Source organism: Salvelinus alpinus, chromosome 5 (genome assembly GCF_045679555.1).
Source record: "Salvelinus alpinus chromosome 5, SLU_Salpinus.1, whole genome shotgun sequence".
Classification (NCBI taxonomy): Eukaryota; Metazoa; Chordata; class Actinopteri; order Salmoniformes; family Salmonidae; genus Salvelinus; species Salvelinus alpinus.
The window spans coordinates 83,596,509-83,613,738 of NC_092090.1; the positions used below are offsets into that span (position 1 = coordinate 83,596,509).

General features: G+C 42.6%; 1 protein-coding gene across 4 annotated transcripts in view; it reads right to left on the minus strand.

Annotated features, from left to right (window-relative positions):
- The window catches only part of LOC139577055 (transient receptor potential cation channel subfamily M member 3-like), a 193,360-nt gene that overhangs the window by 101,540 nt on the left and 74,590 nt on the right, over positions 1 to 17,230 (minus strand). For all 4 annotated transcript variants that reach the window (XM_071403806.1, XM_071403804.1, XM_071403805.1 and 1 more), the window contains exon 2: positions 4,184 to 4,263. In XM_071403806.1, coding sequence (XP_071259907.1) covers positions 4,184 to 4,263 — 80 coding nt within the window. The remainder of the gene's footprint in view (positions 1 to 4,183; positions 4,264 to 17,230) is intronic.

Genomic DNA, 17,230 nt, shown 5'->3' on the forward strand with positions numbered 1-17,230 from the left:
TAGAGCTGGGAAGGAGGAAGTGACATGTCGGGCAGGTTCCCTTTCATCTACTGTGAGAGAATGGATTTCAAAGGCTGTTCACACAAACCCCATGCAGCCCACTCTCTCTGCTTTGTACAAATCTCTGATAAAGCCTCTGTAAATGTGCTAGAATTACGCTTATAATATCATAGCCATTAGACATACTAGTAGTCAATAGTCACATACATTGGACATAATGGAGTTGAAATGTGACAGGTCCAGACAGGAGTCCCTGAGGGCAGACAACTGGAACCTTTGTTCTGAGATGATGTAAACACTGGCCTGAGATCAAAGAAAAAACACATTTCTCTTCACTTGCATGTCGTCGACCCAGTTTTTACAGATGAGTAACTATTTGATCCTGGAGCACCCTTATTTTTCCTCCAGAGCTTTACTTATTCTGTGTTCACTGCTTCATTACATGTCATTTTTGAAAGCATCATTCTTGGTTTCTTTAATGCAGAAATATGTCTGTGACAGGTGTTACATTCTGCCAATAGCAGTGTGATGTAGCTCCCTAGAAATGGAGTGATTTTGGTGATTCACAGCATTTTATTGTGTGTCTGTTATGCTTGTTCTGAATGTTCACTTATGCAGAACATATGGCAGATTCATTAAATATTCATATATTTAATGTCCTTTAGAGATACCTCCTTTTTTTAGAGAATGAACATCTGCAGGGCTCACTTGCTAAAATAAATGTAAAATAAAATGTGAATGAGACTCATTTATACTGTATGTGTGGTGAAGTTTAGAAAGTTTGGTGTTTTAGACATTACAGTTATATGGTTCCTTACCCTGGCAGTATTCTATAGGCCAGGAGAGACTGTAATCCACAGTTCTGATTTCTTTAAACAGCTAACTTTAGCCACCTCTAGCTACAAATCAATTGGGGAGCTGGGGGCAACCGTGTAATGTACATTGTTTGGGGGCAAATCATCTTTAAGTTACTTCAAACAAAGTCTTTGAGTTGATTTGGCTAAGAAATATTTAACATTGCTGCTAATTTTGAACACAGTTGCTTTGTATGCTGCTTCCACTATGCCTTGTGTGGTGTCCGGGAGATTGGGACTAACATACAATACATGACGAAAAGTATGTGGACACCTGCTCGTCGAACATCTCATTCCAAAGTCATGGGCGTTAATATAGAGTTAGTCCCTCCTTTGCTTACTATAACAGCCTCCACTCTTCTGGGAATGCTTTCCACTAGATGTTGGAACATTTCTGCAGGGACTTGTTTCCATTCAGCCACAAGAGTATTAGTGTGGTCGGGCACAGATGTTTGCCATATGGCCTGGCTCGCAGTCGGCTTTCCAATTCATCTCAAAGGGTTGAGGTCAGGGCTCTGTGCAGGCCAGTTAAGTTTTTCCACACCAATCTCGACAAACTATTTCTGCATGGACCTTGCTTTGTGCACGGGGGCATTGTTATGCTGAAACAGGAAAGGGCATTCCTCAAACTGTTGCCATAAAGTTGGAAGCACAGAATCGTCTAGAATGTCGATGTACCGTAATTTCCGGACTATAAGCCGCTACTTTTTCCCACGCTTTGAACCTCGCGGCTTATACAATGACGCGGCTAATTTATGGATTTTTCCCGCTTTCACAAATTCACGCCGCCAAAAAACTGAGCACCGTCACATAATGTGACGTAAATCGAGCGCGCTCAAACTTCCCATCATTCTGATTACGGTAGTCATTTTGTCACCCTCATCATGGCAAAGACACGGAGAAATCCATATGATGCAGCTTTCAAGTTGAAGGCGATCGATCTGGCTGTTGGAAAAGGAAATAGAGCTGCTGCACGGGAGCTTGGCCTTAATGAGTCGATGATAAGACGTTGGAAACAGCAGTGTGAGGAACTGACTCGGTGCAGAAAGACAACAAAAGCTTTCAGAGAAGAAAAGCAGATGGCCCGAACTAGAAAATGAGCTTGAAGACTGGGTCAACACACAGAGAGCAGACGGCCGAGGTGTTTCAACTGTGCAGATCCGACTGAAAGCCAAAACAATCGCCACCGCAATGAAGTTTGAGGATTTTAGAGGTGGACCATCGTGGTGTCTAAGATTTATGAGACGTAAAGGCCTGTCCATCAGGGTACGGACGAGTCTGTGTCAGCAGCTCCCTCCCGACTACGAGGAAAAAGTTTCAAACTTCCGCAAATTCACTGATGCAAAGATAGCGGAGCATTCCATCGGCCCGCACGACATCATAAATATGGATGAGGTTCCTCTGACGTTTGACCTGCCTCTCACTCGGACTGTCAACAGGAAAGGCGAATCATCCATCACGCTGAAAACAACTGGGCATGAAAAAACGCACTTCACCTGTGTTCTGAGCTGCACGGCATCGGGAGAAAAGCTTCCACCGATGTTGATTTTCAAACGCATGACGATGCCAAAAGAAAAATTCCCGAGAGGAATTGTTGTGAAAGTCAACAAGAAAGGATGGATGACGGAAAGCCTAATGCATGAATGGCATACGGAGTGTTACGGCAAGCGACCGGGAGGATTCTTTCACAAGAACAAGGCATTGCTCGTGTTGGACAGCATGAGGGCCCACATAACAGATTCTGTGAAAGAAGCCATCAAGAGGACAAACTCAATTCCAGCTGTGATTCCTGGGGGCACAACAAAGTATTTGCAGCCACTCGACATCAGTGTAAATCGTGCATTTAAGGTGGCGCTCCGTGTTCAGTGGGAGGCTTGGATGACAAGTGGGGAGAAATCCTTCACTAAAACGGGCCGCATGCGAAGAGCAACTTATGGTCAAGTCTGCCAGTGGGTCCTGACAGCGTGGAGCATTGTCAAAAGATCCACTATCATCAACGGGTTTCGAAAGGCTGGACTGCTGCGTGTTGAAGAGGGCAGCATGAGCTCAGCGGGGAATTTGCCTCCGGATGAAAGTGACGAGAGCGACAATGAAAACGATCCAACATCGGATGAAGCAATTCTGAGGCTATTCAACTCCGACACCGAAGGAGATGACTTCAGTGGTTTCAGTGCACAGGAGGAGGAAGATAGTGACCAATGACTTTCTTGGTAGGCTACTGTTTACTGCTATTTCTTTAAATTTTTGTTACAAGCCGTGTTTCGTTAAAGCCTATTTATTTTTGTTACAAGCCGTGTTTCGTTTAAAAGCCTATTTATTTTTGTTACAAGCCGTGTTTCGTTTAAAGGCTGTGTAAAGTTCATTTGTTTCAATGTACCGGTAGGCACCTGCGGCTTATAGACATGTGCGGCCTATTTATGTACAAAATACTTTTTTTTTTAAATTCAGTGGGTGCGGCTTATATTCAGGTGCGCTTAATAGTCCAGAAATTACGGTATGCTGTAGCGTTATGATTTCCGTTCACTGGAACTAGGGGGCCTAGACCGAACCATGAAAAACTGCCTCAGACCATTATTACTACTCCACCAAACTTTACAGTTGGCACTATGCATTGGGGCAGGTAGCGTTCTCCTGGCATCTGCCAAACCCAGATTTGTCTGTCGGACTGTCAAATGGTGAAGCGTGATTTATCACACCAGAAAACGGATTTCCACTGCTCCAGAGTCCATTGGCGATGAGCTTTACACCACTCCAGCCGACGCTTGGCATTGTGCATGGTTATCTTAGGTTTGTGAGCGGCTGCTCGGCAATGGAAACCAATTTCATGATGCTCCCGACAAACAGTTCTTGTGCTGACATTGCTTCCAGGGGCAGTTTGGAACTCGGTAGTGTTGCAACAAAGGACAGATGATTTTTAAGCACTATGCGCTTCATCACTCGGCAGTCCCGTTCTGTGAGCTTGTGTGGCCTACCACTTCTGGCTGAGCCATTGTTGCTCCTAGACGTTTCTAGTTCACAATAACAGCACTTACAGTTTGACGAAAATTTGACGAACTGACTTGTTGGAAAGTGGCGTCCTATGACGGTGCCACGTTGAATGTCACTGAGCTCTTCAGTAAGGCCTTTCTACTGCCAATATCTGTCTATGGAGATTGCATGGCTGTGTGCTCGATTTTATACACATCAGCAACGGGAGTGGCTGAAATAGCCGTATACACTAATTTGAAGGGGTTACCACATACTTTTGTATATATAGTGTAAGACAGCAAAATTATGAATTTCCCATTCACATTGAACAACAAAGTTGTATTTTAAGACTTTTCACTTACCTATGGGGGTCTTTGGCACTCACTATGATATGAACACATTCTCTCTTGTTGAAGGCTCTCTCGATCCACGATTTCTGTGCCTGCGGAGAGAAGAGAATATGCTCAGTCAGCTGGTTACTCAAACTCAGACAACAGGACTCTTAACTTGAGAGAGGGAGACCAGAGAATCACAGGCGGCACATCTGGAGGCATGCAGGCAGCTAGTACCCAGCTAAGCCCCAGTCTGAGTCGGGGCCAGGTCGGCCCAACCCATTACCTGGGAAGATAAGAGGCCTTTCTCTACCAAACAACAACAACTATTCATCAGAATGGTCTTACACAGACCAATTCTCTTCAAGAACCAGGTAGTTAGCTCTTGCAGAATTTGAAGTGCATAGATACAAGCCACAGGTTTCCTATCTGATATCGACTAGGCCTATTTAAGATGCATAATTTGAGGTCTTAAAACGGGCAGCAGGTAGCCTAGTGGTTAGAGCGTTGGGCCAGTAATTTTAAATTTTAAATTTTACTTTTATTTAACTAGGCAAGTCAGTTAAGAACAAATTATTATTTTCAATGACGGCCTAGGAACATTGGTTTAATTGCCTTGTTCAGGGGCAGAACGGCAGATTTTTACCTTGTCAGCTCGGTAACCAAAAGGTTGCTGGATTGAATCCCAGAGCTGACAAGGTAGAAATCTGTTGTTCTGAACAAGGCAGTTGACCCACTTTTCCCAGTAGGCCGTCATTGTAAATAAGAATTTGTTCTTAACTGACTTGCCTAGTTAAATAAAGGTAAAAAAAAAACAGAGTGTTGGAAATGACTATCAAACATGTGCATGCGATCTCAACCATGCAAACTAACACACACTCAAATGCAAATATTTGATATACATTGAACAAAGATATAAACATAAACGTAATGTAAAGTGTTGGTCCCATGTTTTAATGAGCTGAAATAAAAGATCCCAGAAATGTTCCATATGAAAAAAAAGCACATTTCTCTCTAATGTTGTGCACAAATTTGTTTACATCCCTGTTAATGAGCATTTATATTTTGCCAAGATAATCCTTCCACCTGACAGGTGTGGCATATCAAGAAGCTGATTAAAAAGCATGATCATTACACAGGAGCACCTTGTGCTGGGGGCAATACAAGGCCACTCTAAAATGTGCAGTTTTTCACAAAACACAATGCCACAGATGTCTCAAGTTTTGAGGGAGCGTACAATTGGCATGCTGACTGCAGGAATGTCCATCAGAGCGGTTGCCGCATCCAACGTAATTTTTGAGATTTTGGCAGCACGTTCAATTGGCGTCACAACCACAGACCATGTGTAACCACACCAGTCCATCACCTCCACATCCGGCTTATTCACCTGCGGGATCGTCTGAGACCAGCTACCCGGACAGCTGATGAAACTGTGGGTTTGATTAACCAAATAATTTCTGCAAAAACTGTCAGAAACTGTCTCAGGGAAGCTCATCTGCGTGCTCGTCATCCTCACCAGGGTCTTGATCTGTCTTCACTCACCTTCGGTGGCCACTGGCACGCTGGAAAAGTGTGATCTTCACAGATGAATAGCGGTTTCAACTGTACCAGGCAGATGGCAGACGTGTGGCGTCATGTGGGCGAGTGGTTTGCTAATGTCAACATTGTGAACAGAGTGCCCCATGGTGGCAGTGGGGTTAAGGTAGGGGCAGGCATAAGCTACGGCCAACGAACATAATTGCATTTTATTGATGGCAATTTGAATGCACGGAGACACCGTGATGAGATCCTGAGGCCCATTGTCGTGCCATTCATCCAACGACATCCCCTCATGTTTCAGCATGATAATGCACAGCCCCATGTCGCAAGGATCTGTACACAATTCCTGGAAGTTGGAAATGTCCCAGTTCTTCCATGGCCTGCATACTCACCAGACATGTCATCCATTGAAAATGGTTGTGATGCTCTGGATCGACGTATACGACAGCGTGTTCCAGTTCCCGCCAATATCCAGCAACTTTGTACAGCCATTAAAGAGGAGTGGGACAACATTCTACAGGCCACAATCAACAGACTGATTAACTATACTTAGGAGATGTGTTTCACTGCATGAGGCAAATGGTGGTAACACCAGATACTGACTGGTTTTCTGATCCACACCCCTACCTTTTTTTTTTATAGTATCTGTGACCAACAGACACATATCTGTATTCCCAGTCATGTGAAATGATAGATTAGGGTGTAATAAATGTATTTCAATTGACTGATTTCCTTATATGTACTGTAACTGAGTAAAACTGTTAAAATTGTTGCATGTTGCGTTTATATTTTTGTTCAGTATAGTTTATCAACACAGGCACTTCCCCATTGAGATAAAGTGCAGAGAGTAAGCGGATGGTCTGTGCACCCAGGCAGTAAATTCTGTTTGAGTTTCTCAGATATGTGAAGTTCTTCATCCTGCTCCTGCGGAGTCCATGAATATGGAACATTTCCTCATTTCAATGGGATTACAGCACAACTGACAGCCAATGGAAACAAGTGTGTGTGTCGGGGCATGCGGCTGTCATGTCTACTGCAGGGTCTGAGGGAGAGAGTCAATTATACCCTGCTAGAGCCTGGTGAACAGAGCCTGGACTCCAACAGCACCGCTGGGGGGATATAATGTGAAAGCATTTCCTGTACAAAGATGCACATTGACCCCATCCACACAGGAAGTGTTAGTGGACATGAGGTGTTGTGGAGATGAGCATGATGGTAGGAGTGTCCGGGAACACTCTGTCGCCTCCCGACAGCAGGACAGGACAGCTAAAAGACACTGGAGGAGGGGAACCGAGCCTCCCAAAACCCACAGCAGCTGTGGCAGGAACACCACAAGGCAAAACAAAAGGAGGACTTTTCTCTGCTTTTATTCCGGGAGAATTTGCGTCCCTTGTTCCCTGCTCTGCTTGTACAGGGCTTTTCCCCTCCGTCGGAAAAAGAACAACACACTGTCTCTCTGCCTGACTGGCCCTGTCTCCCCACGGCACGCCAAAACCCCCTCCGGCACCGACCTCCAACCCCCAGACAGGCCTCCCTCCACACAGGCACACTTACCCTAACACCAGACTTCCCACGATTAACCATTACTCTGAACAAGTCAAGCCACGGGAAGGGGAGGGGTAGGGGGGCCACTTTACACAGGTCAACCTGACCACGATGACTCAGCAAGCAGCCCCCCTCCCCTCCCCCGACAGGCTGCGACCAATGTATTCATACGCCGCTGCGCACAAGCACAAAGTAGATCTCTCCCTCCCGTTTTTGACAACATTTGGCGTGACAGTGCTGGCATGAGCCTACTGGCGCTGCTCTCGTGTTCTCAGTAAAAAGAAGATAAGACCAGAAAACCACACAACACAGAAAACACAACACAACCTGTGCCAAAGCCTCAAACAACAGAAAACCACCACTGGGATAGAAAAGGAGACCCTCCACGATCTTCTTTGTGGTTCTCTCTCTGTGGCTCTCTCTCTCTGTGGCTCTCTCTCTCTATGTCACTCTCTCTCTTTGTGTCTCTCTCTTTCTCTGTGTGTCTCTCTCTCTATGTCTCTCTCTCTCTCTTTGTGTCTCTCTCTCTCTAGTATATTGAACATTCTGTCTCCCCCCAGCTTTCTCTCTCTGTCTCCGTCTCACTGGTCTTGTTTATGAGTTTTGACATGGTATGATGGGGTGGCCCAAACCCCATTGTGTAATTAAGCTTTGTCTCTGGGGTGCATACCTGACGTCTGCCAACTAGTGCCAAGGCATGGGAAAGACGGTGTGTGTGTGTGTGTGTGTGTGTGTGTGTGTGTGTGTGTGTGTGTGTGTGTGTGTGTGTGTGTGTGTGTGTGTGTGTGTGTGTGTGTGTGTGTGTGTGTGTGTGTGTGTGTGTGTGTGTGTGTGTGTGTGTGTGTGTGTGTCTATCAGGCTGGCTGCCTATGCTGTGGGTAGTGTCTTGGTTGTGAGTAAGGGAAATCAGACAACCTGTCATGGGTCTAGACTACATTACAGACTCTATCTCTCTCTCCACCCCCTCTCCCCCTCTCTCTCTCCCTCTCCTTGTTTCTCCCTCTCTTTTTCATTACTAATACTAGTGGGGAGTCTGTTCAAACACCACATCAAATGAACAGCCAACTGTCTAACTGATCTGTTCCAAAATAAGAGTCAAGGCAAACATTAACACACTATATTGAGCAGGAATGCAACATGTTTTTCTTCTTTGGTTGACATAGAATGCTATTTGTACTTAACTTCATGAAAATGAAAAATAACAATAAAAAGAGAACTACGTCTGAACTCGGGAGAAATCTCACTGAAATTATGGATTTCTCTTCATCTGTTTTCTTACTGTGCAAAAATATTCTCTGTAACTGAATTGCTGTGGAACTAATTGGAGCGCTGGTGGAAGCACTGAGCCATAGGATTAGATTCTTAGCTACTTGTCTCAATTGCACTTCACACGTTTTAATTACCATGTACAGTATATCAAATAAAGTATCATTAAACTTTTCTTTGTCTTTTCCATGACTTTTCCTTTATCTTAGAACAAATGCAGACAGTGGAAGATTCCAATTAACGTCAAAGTACAATTTTCATTGTGCTTCTTTCATGATATCCATACTAAAAGACACACTGCTTGCTTGGGTGAGCATCTTCTTTCAATTGACTATCCCAGTTACGTGACTCATGACTCAGGAAGATACATGCGAAAACATTTCTGTGTCTTGAAAAGCATTGGGGAAAAAATAATGAAATAAATAACTTCAACCTTAATAGGTGTGTGTTGAACTTTTTAGACTTTACACCATCACTGCTATGTCTTCATCAGAACCATTTACCACACACATTTACTCTTTAGCTTAGCATACAGGGAAACACATAAAAAGGTGGGCTCCCAAGTGGCGCAGTGGTCTAAGGCACTGAATCTCAGTGCAAGAGGGGTCATATAAGTCCCTGGTTTGAATCCAGGCTGTATCACATCCAGCCGTGATTGGGAGTCCCATAAGGCGACGCACAATTGGCCCAGCGGCGCCGGTGTAGGCCATCATTGTAAATAAGAATTTGTTCTTAACTGACTTGCCTAGTTAAATAAAGGTAAAATAAAAAAAGATGTTCTGTTGTCTATTTGATATCAAATATTTTTTTCTAAATTATTTAACATTGAGTTATGGTCAGAACAGTATGCTTTTCATTTGAGAGGACTACACTTTTTTAAATCACAATAATAATCATTCATGCTCTCTCCTGTGTCCACAACAGTCTTTAAAACTAAATTAAATAATATTATGTTCGTAGAAAGGTACATCAATTATTCAAAGGAAGGCAACTAGCAAACAGAATCTCCTGAAAAAATTAGATAAAATAATAATTTCCTAATGAATACAAATTGCAGCAATTGAACTGAATATAGAAACATTTCTGGGATACAGAGCAAAGACAGTGGATCGAAAACAATTAGAACCTTCTGTTTAAATCATTTTCAGTTTCTTGCGGTAGTTAGGTCTAGGCTACATCAAAATACCATTCAATAAAAATCTGCACCACAGTGAGAATTCACAACAGTTTCTCCTCTCATGTCTCTGCGTTATTTTTGTTATTTTTGTACTGTTCTCTATGAGACTACATCAGTGGTGAGAGATAAGCCTATTCAGACCCTCTTTGAAGAAAATTTTAATTAAATAAAAAGCACTTCTTTGTTATTAGAATACGGTAAGTTCTGGCATCAGAACCTTCACTAGGGACTCTGTCGGACTAGAATAAAGTACATCAAAAACAGTACACCTGAGTCAGACACTTACCTGAGTGTGTTGCTGTGCTGCATTGATGGGAGCGTCCTGTGAAAAGCAGGGCAAGAGCTGAGAGAATCTCTATATCTCTAAACCTCACAACCTCACTGGATCCTGACACCAGGCCAGTCCAGTCCACCCCGCAGCCTAAGGACATTAGGGCTAAACCAGAGCCACTGTGGCTCTATGAGCCCACTGGAATGTGTGTGTGTGTGTGTGTGTGTGTGTGTGTGTGTGTGTGTGTGTGTGTGTGTGTGTGTGTGTGTGTGTGTGTGTGTGTGTGTGTGTGTGTGTGTGTGTGTGTGTGTGTGTGTGTGTGTGAGTGTCTGGTGTTGTAGGGGGATTAGCCTGATCAGAAAGACCCACTGCTGAAGGTCCACAGCCTGGACAACCCCCCCCCCCCCGTATGTCCAATCACAAGCCCCCAAAAACAACAAATCCCTCACTACGGTATCAGAGAAGGAACTCTGTTCATTTCCATCATGCATGCACACACACACACACACACACACACACACACACACACACACACACACACACACACACACACACACACACACACACACACACACACACACACACACACACACACACACACATACAGTCACATACAAACATGCACAATTGGAACATGTATGACAACAATACAACTGCTGACATTTCTCTACTGTAACAACACTACAAGTCTCCCCTCCACTATGAATGCTTGAATATGTCTTTTTTCCAGTTATGTCTGTAGTGGCGTTGGGCATCTTTCCCTCAAGGAGATGGCCCACCAGGGAGAGTGGCCATTTAAGCCCGACTACCATGTCACTCAGATATTCACTGCAGTGTGTCCTCTCTATCGGTGCACACCACACCTGTCTGTCTCCGGCCTCCACAGCTACTGTACAGCTCCTGGTGTGTGTGAGCAGCACATAACAGCTCTTGACACCACAAAGCACTTCTGAGTAATGGAGACATTCTTCTTGGGTTTAGCCAGATTATTATAACATTATACCACAGCATTGTTGAATACTCATTTCTGATTGTATGGAAAGGGCATTCTAGAATGGACATTAAAACCAGATAATGGAACAGTTGAAAAAGAATTCGGGACACCTTGCAATCATGAGCCAATAATATGCGCCTACACATGCAGACCGTACTTGTTACAAAGTTACAGAAAGCTAAACAAACAACCGCACAAAATGAAATTGGATACATTGTAAACGCAGTGAGTGATAAAATTCTCCTGTCCCCTCTGCCACTAAAGCTGTCAAATCCTCCCACGTTTTTCTAGTTTGACCAGCTGTTTTGAGCTTCTGATATTTTTGAATTCGGTTGTCATATTGGCAGATTTGCAAGACAACAAACGATTTAACTAGCTTCTAGACCCGTGTTTGATATGCAATGCGATCTCCTCGAAATGAACAGTCAGGGTTGACGAGTGTCCTGACAAGAAGGCAAACGTTTCTTATTCCAGGCAAAATCAGGCTTCATCAGCTCATTGTTATGGATGTATCCAAATGAATGTCAATTGAAAACAGCTACTTTGCTGTTATTCTGTCTGCAGAGGTAGTAACTGTGTTATCCGTAGCTAGCTGGCCCGCTAGCAAGCAAGGGATAGGAACGTTGCCATGGAACATTAAGAACGAACGACTGGGTCACGTCCATAAATATCAAACTAATTGAACGAATGACTGAGTCGCGTCTCTAGATGATGAGAAAGTATGAATTCGCTTATATAAATGAAAATATCGACAAACATATTTCTAGCGGTAAATGTGTGCTTCTTGGTATTTTGGGGGGTTTTATTAGGATCCCTATTAGCTGTTGCAAAAGCAGCAGCTAGAAACGATGAAACATGACATAATACAGAACATTAATAGACACGAACAGCTCAAGGACAGAACAACATAAAACATGTTTTTTTTAACAAAATGCACACAGCCTAAATATCAATACATACAAACAAAATATCTAGGTAAAATAGGGGAGAGGCATTGTGCTGTGAGGTGTTGCTTTCTCTGTTTTTGAAACCAGGTTTGCTGTTCATTTGAGCAATATGAGATGGAACGGAGTTCCATGCAATAATGACTTTATATAATTCTGTATGCTTCCTTAAATTTTTTCTGGATTTGGGGACTGTGAAAATACCCCTGGTGGCATGTCTGGTGGGGTAAGTGTGTGTGTCAGAGCTGTGTGTAAGTTGAATATGCAAACAATTGGGGTTTTCAACAGAAATGAATGTTTCATATAAAAACAAGTTAGTATTGTTTTCTATGGCAACTGTGGTATAAGCGGGATAAACAACGTAAACTAATGCAACGGAATAAACTGCTGTTATTCTGACTGCAGAGGTAGTATCTGTGTAGCCATAGCAAATTGGCTGGCTAGCAGCAAGCAAGGGATAAGAATGTTGCGTTTATCCCTTACTTATACCACATTGTTGTTGAAAACTCGTTTCAGGAAAATAACCTCACACTCAACGTCAACAAAACAAAGGACATGACGGTGGACTTCAGGAAACAGCAGAGGGAGCACCCCCCTATCCACATCGACGGGACAGTAGTGGAGAGGGTAGCAAGTTTTAAGTTCCTCGGTGTACACATCACGGACAAACTGAATTGGTCCACCCACACAGACAGCATGGTGAAGAAGGCGCAGCAGCGCCTCTTCAACCTCAGGAGGCTGAAGAAATTCGGCTTGTCACCAAAAGCACTCACAAACTTTTACAGATGCACAATCGAGAGCATCCTGTCTGGCTGTATCACCGTCTGGTACGGCAATTGCTCCGCCCACAACCATAAGGCTCTCCAGAGGGTAGTGAGGTCTGCACAACGCATCACCGGGGGCAAACTACCTGCCCTCCAGGACACCTACACCACCCGATGTCACAAGAAGGCCATAAAGATCATCAAGGACAACAACCACCCGAGGCACTGCCTGTTTACCCCGCTATCATCCAGAAGGCAAGGTCAGTACAGGTGCATCAAAGCAGGGACCGAGAGACTGAAAAACAGCTTCTATCTCAAGGCCATCAGATTGTTAAACAGCCACCACTAACATTGAGTGGCTGCTGCCAACATACTGACTCAACTCTAGCCACTTTAACAATGTAAAAATGTATGAAAAAAATGTATCACTAGCCACTTTAAACAATGACACTTCATATAATGTTTACATACCCTACATTACTCATCTCATATGTATATACTGTACTCTATACCGTCTACTGCATCTTGCCTATGCCGTTCTGTACCATCACTCATTCATATATTTTTATATACATATTCTTCATTCCTTTACACTTGTGTGTATAAGGTAGTTGTTGTGAAATTGTTAGGTTAGATTACTCGTTGCTTATTACTGCATTGACGGAACTAGAAGCACAAGCATTTCGCTACACTCGCATTAACATCTGCTAACCATGTGTATGTGACAAATAACATTTGATTTGATTTGATAGAAGGGCATTCTAGAAAGGACATTAAAACCAGATCACAGGACAGTTGGAAAAGATATCGGGACACCTTGCAATCATGACGCAATATGCGCATACACATGGATGCATGATATGTGGAACCAGGTTGTAATTACATGTCTCATTTTGGAAATGAAAGGGTTTTAACATGAATTCGGGGTTGTTTCCAAGAAGCCACTGTCTGTTTTAGTTCAATATAGTTTGAACTAAAACAAACGTAAACACAGTTCCAATGAAGAAAAACATAGCTAGCTAGCTAGCAATTGATTTGTTTTAGCAGCGACATATTGTTTCTGTCAAATCCTCCCACATTAAATTTGTACTTCGACCAGTTTTCAGCAACTGATATTTTTTGAATGAATTTGTCATATTGGCAGATTTGCTAGCAACATACTATTTAACCAGCTTCTAACCTAGTGTTTGATATGCAATATGATCTCCTCGTAATGAACAGTGTCGACGAGTGTCCTGATGAAAAGGCACTATGGCAGGCAAAATTGGGCACCGTCAGCTCATTGTTATGGATGTATCCAAATTAATATCAATAGAACACAACTTAAACAAACGTAAATGCAGCAACTTTCTGTTATTCTGGCTGCAGAGGTCGTGACTGTGTTAGCCGTAACTATCTGGCTAGCTAGCAAGCAAAGGATAAGAACGTTGCCACCTAGCATGGCAACGGAACATACGGAAAGTATTCAGACAACTTGACTTCTACATGTTGTTATGTTACAGCCTTATTCTAAAATGTATTATATCGTTTTTTCCCCTCATAAATCAACACAATACCCCATAATGATTAAGCTAAAACTCCAAGCAGGCTGTTGTGTGCCTTTTACTGAGGAGTGGCTTCCGTCTGGACACTCTACCATAAATGCCTGATTGGTGGAGTGCTGAAAATAAAGTTTTGTTTTAAGCAAACTGAACCATTTTAATGTTGACCGCCATATCTTACAAATGTTCTATAAATCTGTCCTTCAGAGTGTGCTATCCTTTGGTCTGATATGCGTGTTCGGAAACATGCGATTGCAAGACCAAGTCAAGCTTCAGCGCTTGATTAAAACGGCAGGAAAGATAATTGGTATAGATCAAATATCAGCCACCAACCTGTACACAAAACTCATCCTCCTAAAACTTGAAAACGTTTTGCAGGACAGTACTCATCCCCTTCACTCAAAATTCAGTCACAGCAGCAGCCGGACAAGGGGAAAGAGACTTCTTCAAAATTCCAACATCCATTAGGCTGTATAATAAATTGTATGTTGGTCCCTCGAGTATACAGTATATTGCACTTTCACTTTAAATGTAGCTATAGCATTATTTTGTGTAGTTTCTGTGTTTTTCATTTATGTACTGTTTTTCTTAGGACTAGGCCCCTTTTTTCTCAATTTCCTCCTGAATGACGTGCCCAAAGTAAACTGCCTGTTGCTCAAGCCCTGAAGCCTGGATATGCATATAATTGGTACCATTGGAAAGAAAACACTTTGGAGTTTGTAGAAATGTTAAAATAATGTAGGAGAATATAACACAATAGATATGGTAGGAGAAAATCCAAAGAAAAACCAACCCGAATTTATTTTTTGAGAGAGACCATACTTTTACAATGGTAAGTATAAGGTTATATGGAAAATTTGCTCCGTGGATGCAATTCCTATGGCTTCCACAGGGTGTCAGCAGTCTATGTTCAAGGTTTCAGGCTTGTAACTTCCAAAACGAATAAGAAATAACAGTTTTAGTAGAAGGACACAGTCTTGGACATTCGTGTTTGCGAGCCATGAAGACAGGACGCACCTGCTAAAATCAGTTCCCTATTGAACATACTTCTTTCCGTAAGAAATATTATAGTTTGATTACATTTTAGGGTATCTGAGGAGTAAATAGAAACATATTTTGACTTGTTGAAACAAAGTTTAGGGGTAGATTTTCGGATTCCTTTCTCTGTATGTTGAAGGAGTGGATTACTCAAATCGATGGCTCTAACTCAACAGACTTTTTGGGATATTAAGAAGGATTTTATCTAACAAAACGACACTACATGTTAAAACTGGGACCCTTTGGATGACAAATCAGAGGAAGATTTTGAAAAAGTAAGTGAATATTTAATCGCTATTTGTGAATTTATGAAACCTGTGCTGGTGGAAAAATATTTTGATGTGTGGCGCCGTCCTCAAACAATCGCATGGCATGTTTTCGCTGCCATACCTACTGTAAATCGGACAGTGCAGCTAGATTAACAACAATTTAAGCTTTCAACCGATATAAGACACTTATATGTACCTAAATGTTTAATATTCATAATTTGTATGATTATTTGTTTGAATTGCGCGTCCTCCCGCTAGCGAGACCCCTAGCCCTAAAAGGTTCTTTTTAAGCACATGACCAAATTAATTTCCCCCTGGTGGGATAATAAAGTTGAATCTGAAGAGATGGTTGTCCTTCTGGAAGGTTCTTCCATTTACACAGAGGAACTCTGGAGCTCTGTCAGAGTGACGATCGGGTTCTTGGTCAACTCCCTGACCAAGGCCCTTCTCCCCGATTGCTCAATTTGGCCGGGCGGCCAGCTCTAGGAAGAGTCTTGGTGGTTCCAAACTTCTTCCATTCAAGAATGATGGAGGCCACTGTGTTCTTGGGGACCTTCAATGCTGCAGAAATGTTTTGGTACCCTTCCCCAGATCTCTACTGACAATTTCTTCAACCTCATGGATTGGTTTTTGCTCTGACATGCACTGTCAATGGTGGGACCTTATATAGACTGGTGTTTGCCTTTCCAAACCATGTCTAATCAATTGAATTTACAACAGGTGGACATCACAAGGATGATCAATGGAAACAGGATGCACCCGAGCTCAATTTCGAGTCTCATAGCAAAGGATCTGAATACTTATGTAAATCAGGTATTTCTGTTTTAAATGTTGAATAATTGTGCAAAAATTTGCAAAAACCTGTTTTCGCTTTGTCATTATGGGGTATTGTGTGTAAATTGATGAGGATTTTTGTTTTTATTTAATTCATTTTAGAATAAGGCTGTAACATAACAAAATGTGGAAAAGGTCAAGGGGTCTGAATACTTTCCAAATGCACCGTATACTGTAGAGTGAACAACTGGGTCTCGTCCTTAAATATAGAACTACTGTAATCGAACGAACGACTGGGTCGGGTCTCTAGCAACCAAAAGATGAGAAAGTATGAATTTGCTTATAACATTTCTGCTTTAGTATTGTTTTCTTTGGTAACTTTGGTAATCGGGATAAACGCAGACGTTTTATATATTACCTTGGAATAATGAACTCGGTTCCGCCTCGTTCCGCTGCGGTGTCCATTATTTCCAAGGTAATGTACAGAACGTCGGCGTTTATCCCTTACTTACAGTTTTTCTCTTTCCTCTTATCTCCATAGGTGTGTGTGTGCGCGTCTATACCTGTGTGTGTGTTTGTGTTAACAGGTCGTAACTCAAAGAAGGCCAGAGCACTATGTTTGTTCATTCAGTAGGTGTGTTTACTGTGTTATGTGTATTTCCCTCAATTCCCTGTGTACGTGTGTTTGTTTGAGTAGGATTTAAATTAGTGCAGATTAGAGTATTATTTTCCTGGTCTCCCCGCTGTTCAGACTAATTAAAACCTGCCCAGATTACTTTAAATCTGTATAATCCCTGGATTAGGAGACCAAGAACAGACAGGTTCTAAACCAGCACTACAAAAGAGCAGTGTTACAGCTTGACCTCGCCAGCTACCCCCAACCGACCTGCCCTCTGAGAAACGTTCCATTCCAAGAAATGGCTGGGAGGGAAAAAAGTATATTTGGCAACGTATC